This window comes from Oncorhynchus mykiss, chromosome 10, assembly GCF_013265735.2.
Source record: "Oncorhynchus mykiss isolate Arlee chromosome 10, USDA_OmykA_1.1, whole genome shotgun sequence".
Classification (NCBI taxonomy): Eukaryota; Metazoa; Chordata; class Actinopteri; order Salmoniformes; family Salmonidae; genus Oncorhynchus; species Oncorhynchus mykiss.
In genome coordinates, this window is record NC_048574.1 from 14,193,226 (window position 1) to 14,206,386 (window position 13,161).

Consider the following 13,161-nt stretch of genomic DNA (forward strand, 5'->3'; position numbering starts at 1 on the left):
TGGGGGGGGGGGGCAATACGGATCACAATATTGATGTGTATTAACACAGTAATGCAGTATCTGAATAGTTCCTCCACAATCCCTGGTTCAAGTCCAACCCTGACGGTAGCTTTGGTCTGTTTCTATTATTACTGTTTCTACTATTGAACTTTATGAAGCGTGTCTATTGTTTCTCTCATCGTGTGTGACAGATTATTAACAGGAAGAGGCCTCCCTCTGACCACTTAAAGCCAATGCCATGTATCAGGGTTGAAATGGTACAGTAATGGTCATGGTAGGGCCCTTATTAACAGTGAGACTTCAGAGGGAAAGGCAGTTAAAGGGTTTTTTCTGCATCAAAAGGGGCTTAGGTGGTGGGCGTGGCAGGGGGGCATGGCAATGGGCGTGGTCGGCCCGTCGGCATGGCTGAATTTTACAGAACATTTTAGACGCCCCAATTTCAAAGCCATTTCTGCATTGAAGCCAATTTCCTGAAATTCTACACAATTCTCTATGGAGCTGAGAGAAAATGTTTCGGTTTTAAAGCCAGTTTCATGTGATACTACATATTCTGTAATGGTGCTAAGAAAAAAGGTTTCAGTTTTAAAACTAATTTCCTGCAATTCTATGCATTTTGGCTAATGTTACTTTGCTAAAACATAATAACAAATACTGTCAATACTGTTAAATTCATTGGGTAACACTTTACATTAAGTTGCCCCTATTACCATGTACTGTAACTAACACAGTAATAACTGCATTAGCAATATAGTAGTTACATACTGTAGGTGTTACTATGTAATTACATGGTAATAAGGTTGTAGCACTATCAGATATTACACAATTGGAACAAGGAATGTGTAATCACACATCCACTTGCTGAAGGTTGATTCAGATGTGTAACTACTGATGTTATTACACATGTTCTTGTACCACTATGTAACTAATGTTTTGTAATTACACATTTAAAAGTCACCTGTGAATTACCATGTTAATAACTCAAACCAAACTCTGTCCTTGTTACATGTACCAGGGTTGGGAAGTAACTGATTACATGTAACCCGTTACATGTAAGGGATTACAAAAAAACGTTAACTGTAATCTGTTACCGATACTTTTGAAAAACTAGATGATTACTTTGAGGATTACTTTTAAATTCAGAAAGGATGTTTGACACTTTGTTTTCTCAATGACATTCAAATCAGCATTGAAAAAAAGGCGCAGGTTTAAGTTTGTTCCACCTGAGTGAGTTTGACCACAAGTCAGAGACCACTATGATGAAACACCAAATGTGTGTGATGGATCGCATGAAAAGAGCAGGAATAGGCTTTTGTAGGCTACAGTCCAAACTATGTCTTCCAATGGTGCGACTGCTGTCAGCATCCAAAGTTTATCCAACTTGAAGAAACGCTTGGAGGTAAGGATGACAGCAGTGGTGTAGTCTACGGTGATACGGATATAACTTATTATTGACATCTACATAGTGCATCGATGTGAATCACACTGCTGCTCTCTCATTTAACTATTTGCGCCTTACGGATTGTGGTTGTTGTGGATGGCTGTTCACAAATCTAAATGTGTATTTGAACCCAATTATGGTTGAATTCAAGAAGTTTAAGCTGCCTATCAATCATTGTTTTTGAAACCAGTGGACAGCCAGTGAAAAATACGCTTTTGCAACAGCTGCATAGTGCTGATCCCAGCCTATGAAATAAAAGCCCCACTTTTATTCTAATCTAATTCATGCTGATAAAAAAATCCATAGGCGTAATGGACACATGCTGAAACTTGCAAACTTTTGATAGACTTAAAGGGGCAATCTGTAGTTGCTACATCCATTTTTGGACTTAGAAATGATTTATACAGAACCAGTCAGAAGTTTGGACACACCTTCTCATTCCAGGGTTTTTCTTTATTTGTACTATTTTCTACATTGTAGAATAATAGTGAAGACATCAAAACTATGCAATAACACATAAGGAATCTTGTAGTAACCAAAACAGTGTTAAACAAATCAAAATATATTTTATATTTTATGTTCTTCAAAGTAGCCACCCTTTGCCTTGATGACAGCTTTGCACACTCTTGGCAAAGCATACCATTCCATGAGCGCAGCATTTATTCTTTAACTTGAATCAATGAGCCCAATCAGTCCTCCATTACAACAAAATCATAAACAACAGAGTAGGGCTGGCTAATACGTCCTTAGTTTTGGGGTCATGTTCAGGTAAAACAATTTGGCTAATCTATACTTCCATATTTCTAAGTCCTAAAATCAAGGTGTATGACATTTATTGGAATGACTGGAATTCTGATAGACTTTGGTTTTTAATGTAAAGATCTAATTTAATAATATTAGTATATGTTGTAGAAAACGATGGGTTAGAAGAAGCCTACACAACCAACACATAAAGTAAAATTGAACATCCATACATGACCAGCTATGTAAACTTTAACATTGATTTAACATCCATATATGGCCAGCTATGTAAACTTTAACATTGATTTAACATCCATATATGGCCAGCTATGTAAACTTTAACATTGATTTATCCTGCAATAGATGTGGTTCAATTGGTAACATACATTTTTGTCTTCTTCTAATGCCTCTTAAGGGGAAAGTAATCTAAAAGTAACAGCATGCAATCCGATTACATTACTGAGTTACGTTACTCATTACATTTTCAGACAGGTAACTTGTAACTGTAACAAATCACATTTTAGAAAGTAACCTACCCAACCCTGCATGTAACTACAAGATGCCACAACCATTGAATCCACATGTAATGCCAGGGTTGATAAATAGGCTAGGACCTGGTAACAACAATTGTAACAAGCCACACCCTGTCATAAACTATTGGTCATATTAAATTGGTTTATTTCTATGTTATGACCTGGCTCAAAGGCTACATATACCGAATCAAGTGTGATACAAGAACAATGTAGTTACATAAGATATACTTTTAATTATCACCCAGGAGCAAGCAACTTAATGTAAAGTGAAACCCAGTAGGGTATAACCTTTATAATTACTATCTAGTTACAATGTAACAACCTTTGCAGACAATAGACAACAACCTTGTTACCATGTAATTTACAAAGTAACTACTATGTTACAGCTACGTAACTACTATGTTACTTGAGTTATTACAGTGGAGTTACATAGTAATGGGGGCAACAATGTAAGGCGCTTGGTAATTTTATTACGGTCTGGCCACAAATACAGTCATATAGAATACCCTGGTATTTCCACACGTAACCACAGCTTTAGTCACAAGCAGCCCACTGCAATAATGGAAAGAGTGCCATCTGTTGGTCTTTCAGTGTAACTTCCATCAGCCAGTATGTGTTTTCCCATGGTGGATGTCTCCCCTGGTGCACTTGTTACACGCCTGCCCTGAGGCCAATCTAAACTCCTGTCTCTCCGAGTGTGTGTGTTCCAAAGGCTGTTACAGGGTTATTCAACTCAGGTCGCTCCCACCTTGTCAAAGCAAAACACATACTGTTCATGTGTAGCCTGAAAAACAAGTGCCACAATGATAATTCTTTTAGTTCCTAGGCTGCTAACTTGTTTTTCCGGATATATATATCTAACCTTGTTGTTTTCCATCGATTGATACTGGATGGGTCCCAAAAGGAAACCCGTTTCCATATACAGTCCACTACTTTTTACCATAGTCCTAAGTATTGCACTATAAGGGAATAGCGTGCTATCCATTGTTGAGAGCAGGTGGAGGAGGAGTCCATTGATTTTGTTGCACTGTTTTCTGTCCAAAGGAAACCCAAAGGGAGTCATGCTGACACACGGGAATGTTGTGGCTGATTTCTCAGGCTTCCTCAAAGTGACAGATGTAAGTTCGATCGGACTATGGTATAGCTGACCCTTTCTGTGGAAGAAATTTCCCTTGTACAGTATTTATCTTGAGTAGGTGCTAAATTTCCCATTTATGTAACTATATTAGATGTAAGACTCACTAAATGGCTTCAAGTCCCATATCTTACATGGGACAATAACAAGATGGAAATGTACAATGCACAAATGTATTTGTTTTTGTGTGCTTGTGTATAATATCTGTTTCTCATTAAGATCATGTTTGACAGTTGAGTGGTGAGAAACAAACCCCACTGGGCACAGAAGTCAATTCAACATTTATTCTGCATTGGTTCAATGTAATTTCATTGAAATGACGTGGAAACAACGTTGATTCAACCGTTGTGTACCCGATGGGGCGGTTCTAATCCCCTGCTAACCACTTTAACTCTTCCCCATGCCACAGAAAGTAATATTCCCAAACCAAGATGACGTTCTTATCTCCTTCCTGCCTCTGGCGCACATGTTTGAAAGACTCATCCAGGTAATTTCTCAAAAAAAGCCCACACTAAGCTTTCATCTGTAGAATTGTTGGTATGGGTGTTGCTCCTCTTTGTGTGTGTGTGTGTGTGTGTGTGTGTGTGTGTGTGTGTGTGTGTGTGTGTGTGTGTGTGTGTGTGTACACATGTACCTGTATTTTCAGACATGTAGGATCTTGGCGATTACCCTTGTCCTTGGCTGTTATTGACCTGGTTATCTGCGGTTGAATTTCATTGTGACATTATATTATTATATAGGCATATCATCTGCTTGCTCTGGATAAGCTGGCTCATACAGTCATGGGTGTGCATTATTTCTGCCGGTACTAACAGTTTCACCCCCACAGGAAACTTGAGCCCTGCTGTTAACCCCCCACGCTGCCTCTAGCTTGGGATGCATCCTAAATAGCATCCTATCCCCTATATACTGAACTACTTTCGACCAAGGCCCTATGGGCCCTGGTCAAAAGTAGTGTACTACAAAGGGAATAGGGTGCTATTTAGATCGCTGGCTTGGTCTGTTGTTTCCGATAGCTGTGGTTCCACAGCTCGTGTTTTCAGTCCCTAACTACTGATTTTGGATCAGTCCCATATGTATTATTTTGAATAACTAATATGAGTTAAACAACAAAGCTGGCACTGGATCAGCTTCAGTACTGAAGGGGTAAAGCAACCATACAGGTTCAACCGAGGTTCTTTCCTTGTTAGTGTGTGAGACACAGACACAGGAAACCACCTCTCTTCCCCTCCAACACAAGCAGGCACATACTTCACGTTCACAAGAATGCACACACCCAGACACTGTTAATGTATGTGACCTTTATGTAACTAATGTAAACGCCTTTAAGATCATCCTCAAAAGGAACGACCCATGTTCTCCTTGTAGAACTCGTTGAATAGGCTTTTCCATATACAGTAAGTTTCATGGTCCCTGCCAGTGCGCTCCAGTCTATTATGCAAATCATGTCTTTCAACACGTGAAAGAAAAAAGGCAGTTCCTGCAGAGCCTGTCCTCATCATGACCTCAAAAACAGGAACTGTTCCAAAGATCGGTGTGAATTGTGGTACTTTCAAGACAACTCAGAAACTCTGAACCTCCGAGTTAAAATCAATATATTTTTTTGCGTCAAGTTTCCTGTTTGTCAATTATGATATTTTGCAAGTGGGAAAGTCGGAGCCCTAGTTTCCAAGTGGACATTTTAGAGTTTTCGAGTTCCGAGTTGTCTCGAAAGCGGCATTAGGCCAGATCTATGCAACTGAATACAATAAGTGCTTTTTGACTCAGTTGTAACTGTTAGGTTCTTTCCCCAGTCTGTGGTGTATTGTCACGGTGGCCGGATCGGTTTCTTCCAAGGCGACATCCGCCTGTTGTCTGATGACATGAAGGCCTTACGGCCCACCATCTTCCCTGTGGTACCTCGACTGCTCAACCGCATGTACGACAAGGTGAGAGAACCAGCCTTTACACCCCCCCCCCCCCCCCCCCCCCCCCACCCCCCCACCCCTTCATTTTTCAGATCTTATATCAACTTCTCTCTTGAATGTCTATGTGTGTACTCTACAGATATTCAGCCAGGCCAACACCCCATTGAAGCGTTGGCTGCTGAACTTTGCAGCTAAGAGAAAAGGGGCAGAGGTCAGCAGGGGGATCATCCGCATGGACAGCCTGTGGGATAAGATATTCTTCAGTAAGATACAGGTATACACCTCCCCTCCTCCATTCCTTCTCTTCTCCTCCTGCCTATGAGTGGCCTGATATGGTGCCCCCGCACATTGGCTACCCGGACTATCTGCATTGTGTCCCGCCACCCACCAACCCCTCTTTTACGCTACTGCTACTCTCTGTTTATCATATATGTATAGTCACTTTAACCATACCTACATGTACATACTACCTCAATTAGGCTGACTTACCGGTGCCTGTTTATAGCCTCGCTTCTGTTATTTTTCACTGTTGTTTTTATTTCTTTACTTATCCATTGTTCACCTAATACCTATTTTTTTTACTTAAAAATCACACTGTTGGTTATGTAAGCATTTCACTGTAAGGTCTACTACACCTGTTGTATGTAAGCATTTCACTGTAAGGTCTACTACACCTGTTGTATTCAGCATTTCACTGTAAGGTCTACTACACCTGTTGTATTCAGCATTTCACTGTAAGGTCTACTACACCTGTTGTATTCAGCATTTCACTGTAAGGTCTACTACACCTGTTGTATTCAGCATTTCACTGTAAGGTCTACTACACCTGTTGTATTCGGTGCACGTGACAAATAAACTTTGATTTGATTTGCTGTGTGTGTACAGGCAATAAAATGGGAATATGCACTGTGATCCGTGGAAGTGTTGCTAGGCAGGCAGGATGCACTGTATTTCAACAACACAGACTGCATTCCTGGTGTGTTGTGGGAGTTTGGGTTGTGTAATAGTATTGTGTTCTGTTGGCAGGCCAGCCTGGGTGGGAGGTTACGCATGATTGTAACTGGAGCTGCGCCGGCCTCCCCCACTGTACTGGGGTTTCTCAGGGCTGCACTGGGTTGTCAGGTAAGTGATGCACATGTGAATGCGCGCACACAAACACACACACACACACATGCGTGGATAAACACACACATGCAGCTGCATGCATAAGCATACACATGCACACACACACGTGTTGACAAACACACAAACGCATGAAGCCACAAGCACACATGGACACGAGGTCACACAGACAAACCATCAGACTGATCATATCACATCCTGCTAACATCCTGTCTGTCCTGGCTGTCTGTAGGTGTATGAGGCGTATGGCCAGACAGAGTGTACTGCTGGTTGTACTTTCACCACTCCTGGAGACTGGACCTCAGGTGAACTTATCTCTCCTCGCCCCTCTCCTCAACGCTCTTCCCTTCTCCTCTCTCTCCCACTCCTTTCTTCTCATCTCCTCTCTTCTCCTCTCTTCTTCTCTCTTCTCCTCTCTTCTCTTCTTCTTTCTTCTCCTCTTTTACTTGTCTCCTCTTCTACTCCACTTCAACCGGTCAACAGCTGTTCCACTCCCAGTACACCCAAGTGGTGCACTATCCATAGGGAGCCATTTGGGACCCACCCCTACATTAGGCCAGGGAGCAAGAGTACCTTTATGACATCAGAGTACAGTCGGCTCTAGCCCATGCCTGTTTAAAAACATTATACTTCACCACTGGGGTGAAAGTCTAAGAGGTTTTACAACGGTGGAAACACAAGCCCACAGAGATAACACGCTGTGTATTGGGGACACATTATAGTGTGACTGAGTATAGCTGCTGCTGACTGATGCCAACATCAACAAGGCCCTCCATGTCCTGAGGAGATGGGGTTATGAGTCAGTGTCACTTGCTTTCAGCGGAAGGATAATATTTTACTGTGAACACTACAGCTGAAGCGAACTCTTTCCTCCGCCGCACGTACGTGCTTTCAGCTTCAGACTCAAACAAACAAACACAAGCTTTGAGGTTCTCACTGTTTTTTAGCTCTGTGGCTTCTGGCTGGCTGCACGTTGCAGGGCCATAACCATTTCCCCTCTGTAATGTGTGAGAATAGGGGCAACTAGTCGGGAGGCTTAATTTTAGTTGGGTCAACAACCTTTGGATCACAGCCAGTATTTACCCACGTACTCTGCTGTGCTACAAAACACTGGCAGTTGCAGTATTTCAACCCAAGCATGTAACAGACACTTTATTGTCTCGGTGAAACAGCCATGGCCAAAGGTTACACAGGAAATATATTAAGCTGCAGTACATTTGAATGGATGCTAGAGCAGCTCTAACACCTGACCCACCCATCAGCCCACTGAATGTCCCAAATGGCACCCTATTTCCTATATAGTGCACTACTTTTGACCAGAGCACTATGGGAATAGGGTCCCCTATGGGTCCTGGTCAAAAGCTGTGCACTATATAAGGAATAAGGTGTGATTTGGAATGCAGCCATAATCTCCTGTCTTCCTGGAAATGTCATTACTTATTACATATTATTTCATGATGCAGACTTTGCCAGGTCTAGCATAAATTTCCAGCCCAAGGACCACTCAAAACCCACCCACAAGGCCTGAATACTAGGCCAAAATGTTGTTGTTTTTTTCAGCAAGAGAGGAGTTGTTAAATAGGTGTCTCCATAATGACAATCTAGATACAACTGGTAAAAAAGGCAAATTGACTGAGAACACATTCTCATTTACAGCAACGACCTGGGGAATAGTTACAGGGGAGAGGAGGGGGAATGAATGACCCAATTGGAAGCTGGGGATGATTAGGTGGTTATGATAGTATGAGTGTCAGATTGGGAATTTAGCCAGAACACCAGGGTTATCACCCCTACTCTTACGAGTAGTGCCATAGTATCTTTAGTGACCACAGAAAGTCAGGAAACCAATTTAACGTCCCATCTGAAAAACAGCACCCTACACAGGGCAATGTTCCCAATAAAATATATTTTTTGGTGTTTGTAAGCTACTCTGGACTTCTATAGGCCCTGCGCATTATACTCTTCGACACTATAAAAACTATTTGGAACTAGCTAGTGCTGTTATTCGTTTGTTGTCCTCACATGACTTGTCATGAAGTGCTGCTTTCCTCTCACTTGTGACTCAGCTGCCTGCTGCAGCGCTCTCTCAACACACGGCCCTCCCCATCCCTCGATCCCTCCCTCCCTACCACTCTCTCAGCAGCCTGCCTTACTACCTGATTATCAATAGCAGCAGGTCACAGTGAAATAAATAGATTAAGAAAATACACAAAAAATAGAAATACCATGGCAGCGGCAGTGCTACTTAGAAGTAGCGCAAAAACCTGCAACCCGCAACCATGGACATGGCAACCCTGATCAGTACACTCTCTTAATAAGGCCCTGTGCTCTTACAGTTCCTGGGCAGTGGGGCAGCCTGCTGTTGGTTTGGAATCAGACACAACTGAATGTGTGGATGACATGCAGGGATCTCAGTGGGGAATAACAATTTCAGATCTTCACACACGCTAGAATTGGGCTTTGGCTTTGTGCCTTGCAATGTTTTTAAGTTTAGCAAGTATGGAGAAAGGTATGACTTCTCTAACTATTGTGCAGGCCTGATTGTCAAACAATATACATTTTTTGCGTATTTCCACTAAAATATGCACATTTGAGTTGTAAAGGTAATATAGTCATGATTAAGGAACATTTGTATTGCGTCAAATTAAAATATTATTCAACTGCTCCCCCTACTGGTTTGATTCTATATTTCAGTATTTTCAGCTTCACATTGGAGTTTTGGCCTGACTGTATAAATGTATACTTTTTGGTGGCAGCCAATTTACTATCTAATGACTTCAATCCACCAAATGAAGATGTGAATCCACAGCTGTCTGTACACTAGATTTGTTTCTCATACTTCTCCATGGTTTGATGGCTAACACTAGGTCATGTGGGGGCACCATTGCCATGTAACCTCATCAAGCTGGTGGATGTGGCTGAGAAGAACTACTTTGCACGCAAGGGAGAAGGAGAGGTGAGTTCAATAAAGCATCAAGGACATTTTAGGGTAATCCCTATTTGAACATGGTCCCAGACAGTTGATCACTGAGGCTATGTAAGCATTAGTCGATGTGATAGTTGGGTGCTGAACACATTCTCTTTAATTCTCACTCTGTGGCTGTCTCCCTCTCTCTGATCATCCATTAGGTGTGTGTGAAAGGACCCAATGTTTTCAAGGGCTACCTCAAAGACCCTGAGAGGACTGCTGAAACCCTGGACACAGACGGTTGGCTCCACACCGGAGACATAGGGAGATGGTTACCTGTACGTACACATGCTTGTTTATGACCCTTCCCTTGAAAATACATTTCCTCAAACATCTATTTGCCTTCCTTGTGTTATATACCCTCAATACTAGGGCCAAATCCTAACTTGACATTCACAACTATTTCAATTAAAATGTAAGGTATGGGTCTATTTTTGATGTCTGCCCTCCGCTCCTCAGAACGGTACACTGAAGATCATTGACAGGAAGAAGCACATCTTTAAGCTGGCCCAGGGAGAGTACATCTCCCCTGAGAAGATAGAGAACATTTACATCCGCTGTGAGCCTGTGACCCAGCTCTACGTCCATGGTGACAGCCTACAGGTGATCTCCCTAACCACTTGGTTGTTATCACATGACAGCCGATGGTAAGAGTTGTTTGGCCATTATCATTAAAGTTGGGCAGAACCACTGGAACACAGCTAGACATTAGCCCTATAAAAATCTGTCAGTTTAGGCTAGAAATCATTTCTTTCATCAATTCACTGCGTACGCACTTCCGCATCTGCGATGAAAGGTGGCAAGCGATGTTTGTCAGACCGTGAGGCATCCCGAAAATTAGTCTTCTCACAAAATTGGATAACACTTTACTTGACACCCAGTGTCATAACACATTATGATACAGTCATAACCATGTCATAATATGTCATAACAGCTGACATAACTTGTCATAAGTCATAATATGGTCTATATTACATTATTTTATCACTGGTTATGACACCTACAAAAGAGTGTCAAAACCCACAAAACATGCACCTCTGTTGCTTATGACTAGGATGAATGCAGGAGCAGATTTCAGGTACAAGAAACCCTCTTTTTGACTGATATAAGGTCATGTACATGATAGGCCTATCTGGCTTACATGATTATGATGGTCATAATGCATCTTGGCAGTGTCATAAATCACATGAGCGAAGTTCACTGAACCTCCTTGACTAAAATTACAATTGATAGCCTTTGAGTTAGAGTATGATCATTAAAAAAACATGACACTGATACTGAGGTTAATTGGTAAGCTGTAACAGACTATGAGGTCATAAAATGTAGGTATCATAACAGGTGTTATGTAGGTGTCATAATCAGCCATGAAATAACACAATATATGTCACAATAAGTGTAAATATGGGTCATGACAGTGTTATGGCAAGTTATGTCAGCTGTTATGACATGGTTATGACCGTGTCATAACGTCTTATGACGCTGGGTTTAAAGTAAAGTGTTACCCAAAATGGTCTGTAGTGTCTGAATGGTTTGACCATTATTACCCCTCTATGGAAAGACGAGACTCTCCCGAACACAACAGTGTTTTCCGTTTTGCTCTACGACCCCCACGAGCGTCTTGGGACTAGTGTGAAGTCAGTACAACCGATCTGCTAACTTCTGTCTGTAGCATCAAAACAGTTTGGACAACACACTAATATGACCCCTCTGTTGAAAGGTGAGACTCTCACAAACACAAATATGTTGTTTTGCTCTAGGATGCCCACAGGCCACACAAGACCCGTCTGAAGGTCCCCCGTACCAGTTGAAAAAATTAAATGGAAGTATACTGAACAAAATTATTAACGCAACATTTAAAGTGTTGGTCCCATGTTTTATGAGCTGAAATAAAAAATCCCAGAAATTGTCCTTATGCAAATGTATTTCTCAAAAATGTTGTGCACAGATTTGTTTACATCCCTGTTAGTGAGCATTTCTCCTTTGCCAAGATAATCCATTACAACTGACAGGTGTGACATATGAAGAAGCTGATTAAACAGCATGATTATTACACAGGTGCACCTTGTGCTGGGGACAATAAAAGGCAACTGTAAAATGTGCAGTTTTGTTAGACAACACAATGCCAAAGATGTCTCAAGTTTTGAGGGAGTGTGCAATTGGCATGCTGACTGCAGGAATTTCCACCAGAGATGTAACCAGAGAATTGATTGTTAATTTCTCTACCTTAAGCCGCCTCCAATTTTGCGTTAGATAATTTAGCAGTTCATCCAACCAGCCTCACAACCGCAGACCACCTGTATAGCGTTGTGTGGACGAGCGGTTTGCTGATGTCAACATTGTGAACAGAGTGCCCAATGATGGCGGTGGGGTTATGGTATGGGCAGGCATAAGCTACGGACAACGAACACAATTGCATTTATCGATGGCAATTTGAATGCACAGAGATACCATGACAAGATCCTGAGGCCCATTGTAATGCCATTCATCCACCACCATCACCTCATGTTTCAGCATGATAATGTTGCAAGGATCTGTACACAATTCCTGGATGCTGAAAATGTCCCAGTTCTTCCATGGCCTGCATACTCACCAGATACAATGGGGAGAACAAGTATTTGATACACTGCCGATTTTGCAGGTTTTTTAAGTAATTATTTAGCATTTTATTGCATTACATAAGTATTTGATACATCAGAAAAGCAGAACTTAATATTTGGTACAGAAACCTTTGTTTGCAATTACAGAGATCATACGTTTCCTGTAGTTCTTAACCAGGTTTGCACACACTGCAGCAGGGATTTTGGCCCACTCCTCCATACAGACCTGCTCCAGATCCTTCAGGTTTCGGGGCTGTCGCTGGGCAATACGGACTTTCAGCTCCCTCCAAAGATTTTCTATTGGGTTCAGGTCTGGAGACTGGCTAGGCCACTCCAGGACCTTGAGATACTTCTTACGGAGCCACTCCTTAGTTGCCCTGGCTGTGTGTTTCGGGTCGTTGTCATGCTGGAAGACCCAGCCACAACCCATCTTCAATGCTCTTACTGAGGGATGGAGGTTGTTGGTCAAGATCTCGCAATACATGGCCCCATCCATCCTCCCCTCAATACGGTGCAGTCATCCTGTCCCCTTTGCAGAAAAGCATCCCCAACCTTCTCCCATTCCTCTTCTGGATCATCCAGATGGTCATTGGCAAACTTCAGACGGGCCTGGACATGCGCTGGCTTGAGCAGGGGGACCTTGCGTGCGCTGCAGGATTTTAATCCATGACGGCGTAATGTGTTACTAATGGTTTTCTTTGAGACTGTGGTCCCAGCTCT

The 13,161-nt window shown here is 42.1% G+C and overlaps 1 protein-coding gene across 4 annotated transcripts in view; it reads left to right on the plus strand.

The window, feature by feature from the left end:
• The window catches only part of LOC110533375 (long-chain-fatty-acid--CoA ligase 6), a 95,276-nt gene that overhangs the window by 78,074 nt on the left and 4,041 nt on the right, over window positions 1-13,161 (plus strand). For all 4 annotated transcript variants that reach the window (XM_021617510.2, XM_021617508.2, XM_036989728.1 and 1 more), the window contains 9 exons: window positions 3,757-3,830; window positions 4,257-4,334; window positions 5,641-5,775; window positions 5,894-6,028; window positions 6,781-6,876; window positions 7,109-7,181; window positions 9,744-9,832; window positions 10,006-10,122; window positions 10,304-10,447. In XM_021617510.2, the coding sequence (XP_021473185.2) occupies window positions 3,757-3,830; window positions 4,257-4,334; window positions 5,641-5,775; window positions 5,894-6,028; window positions 6,781-6,876; window positions 7,109-7,181; window positions 9,744-9,832; window positions 10,006-10,122; window positions 10,304-10,447 (941 nt within the window). The remainder of the gene's footprint in view (window positions 1-3,756; window positions 3,831-4,256; window positions 4,335-5,640; window positions 5,776-5,893; window positions 6,029-6,780; window positions 6,877-7,108; window positions 7,182-9,743; window positions 9,833-10,005; window positions 10,123-10,303; window positions 10,448-13,161) is intronic.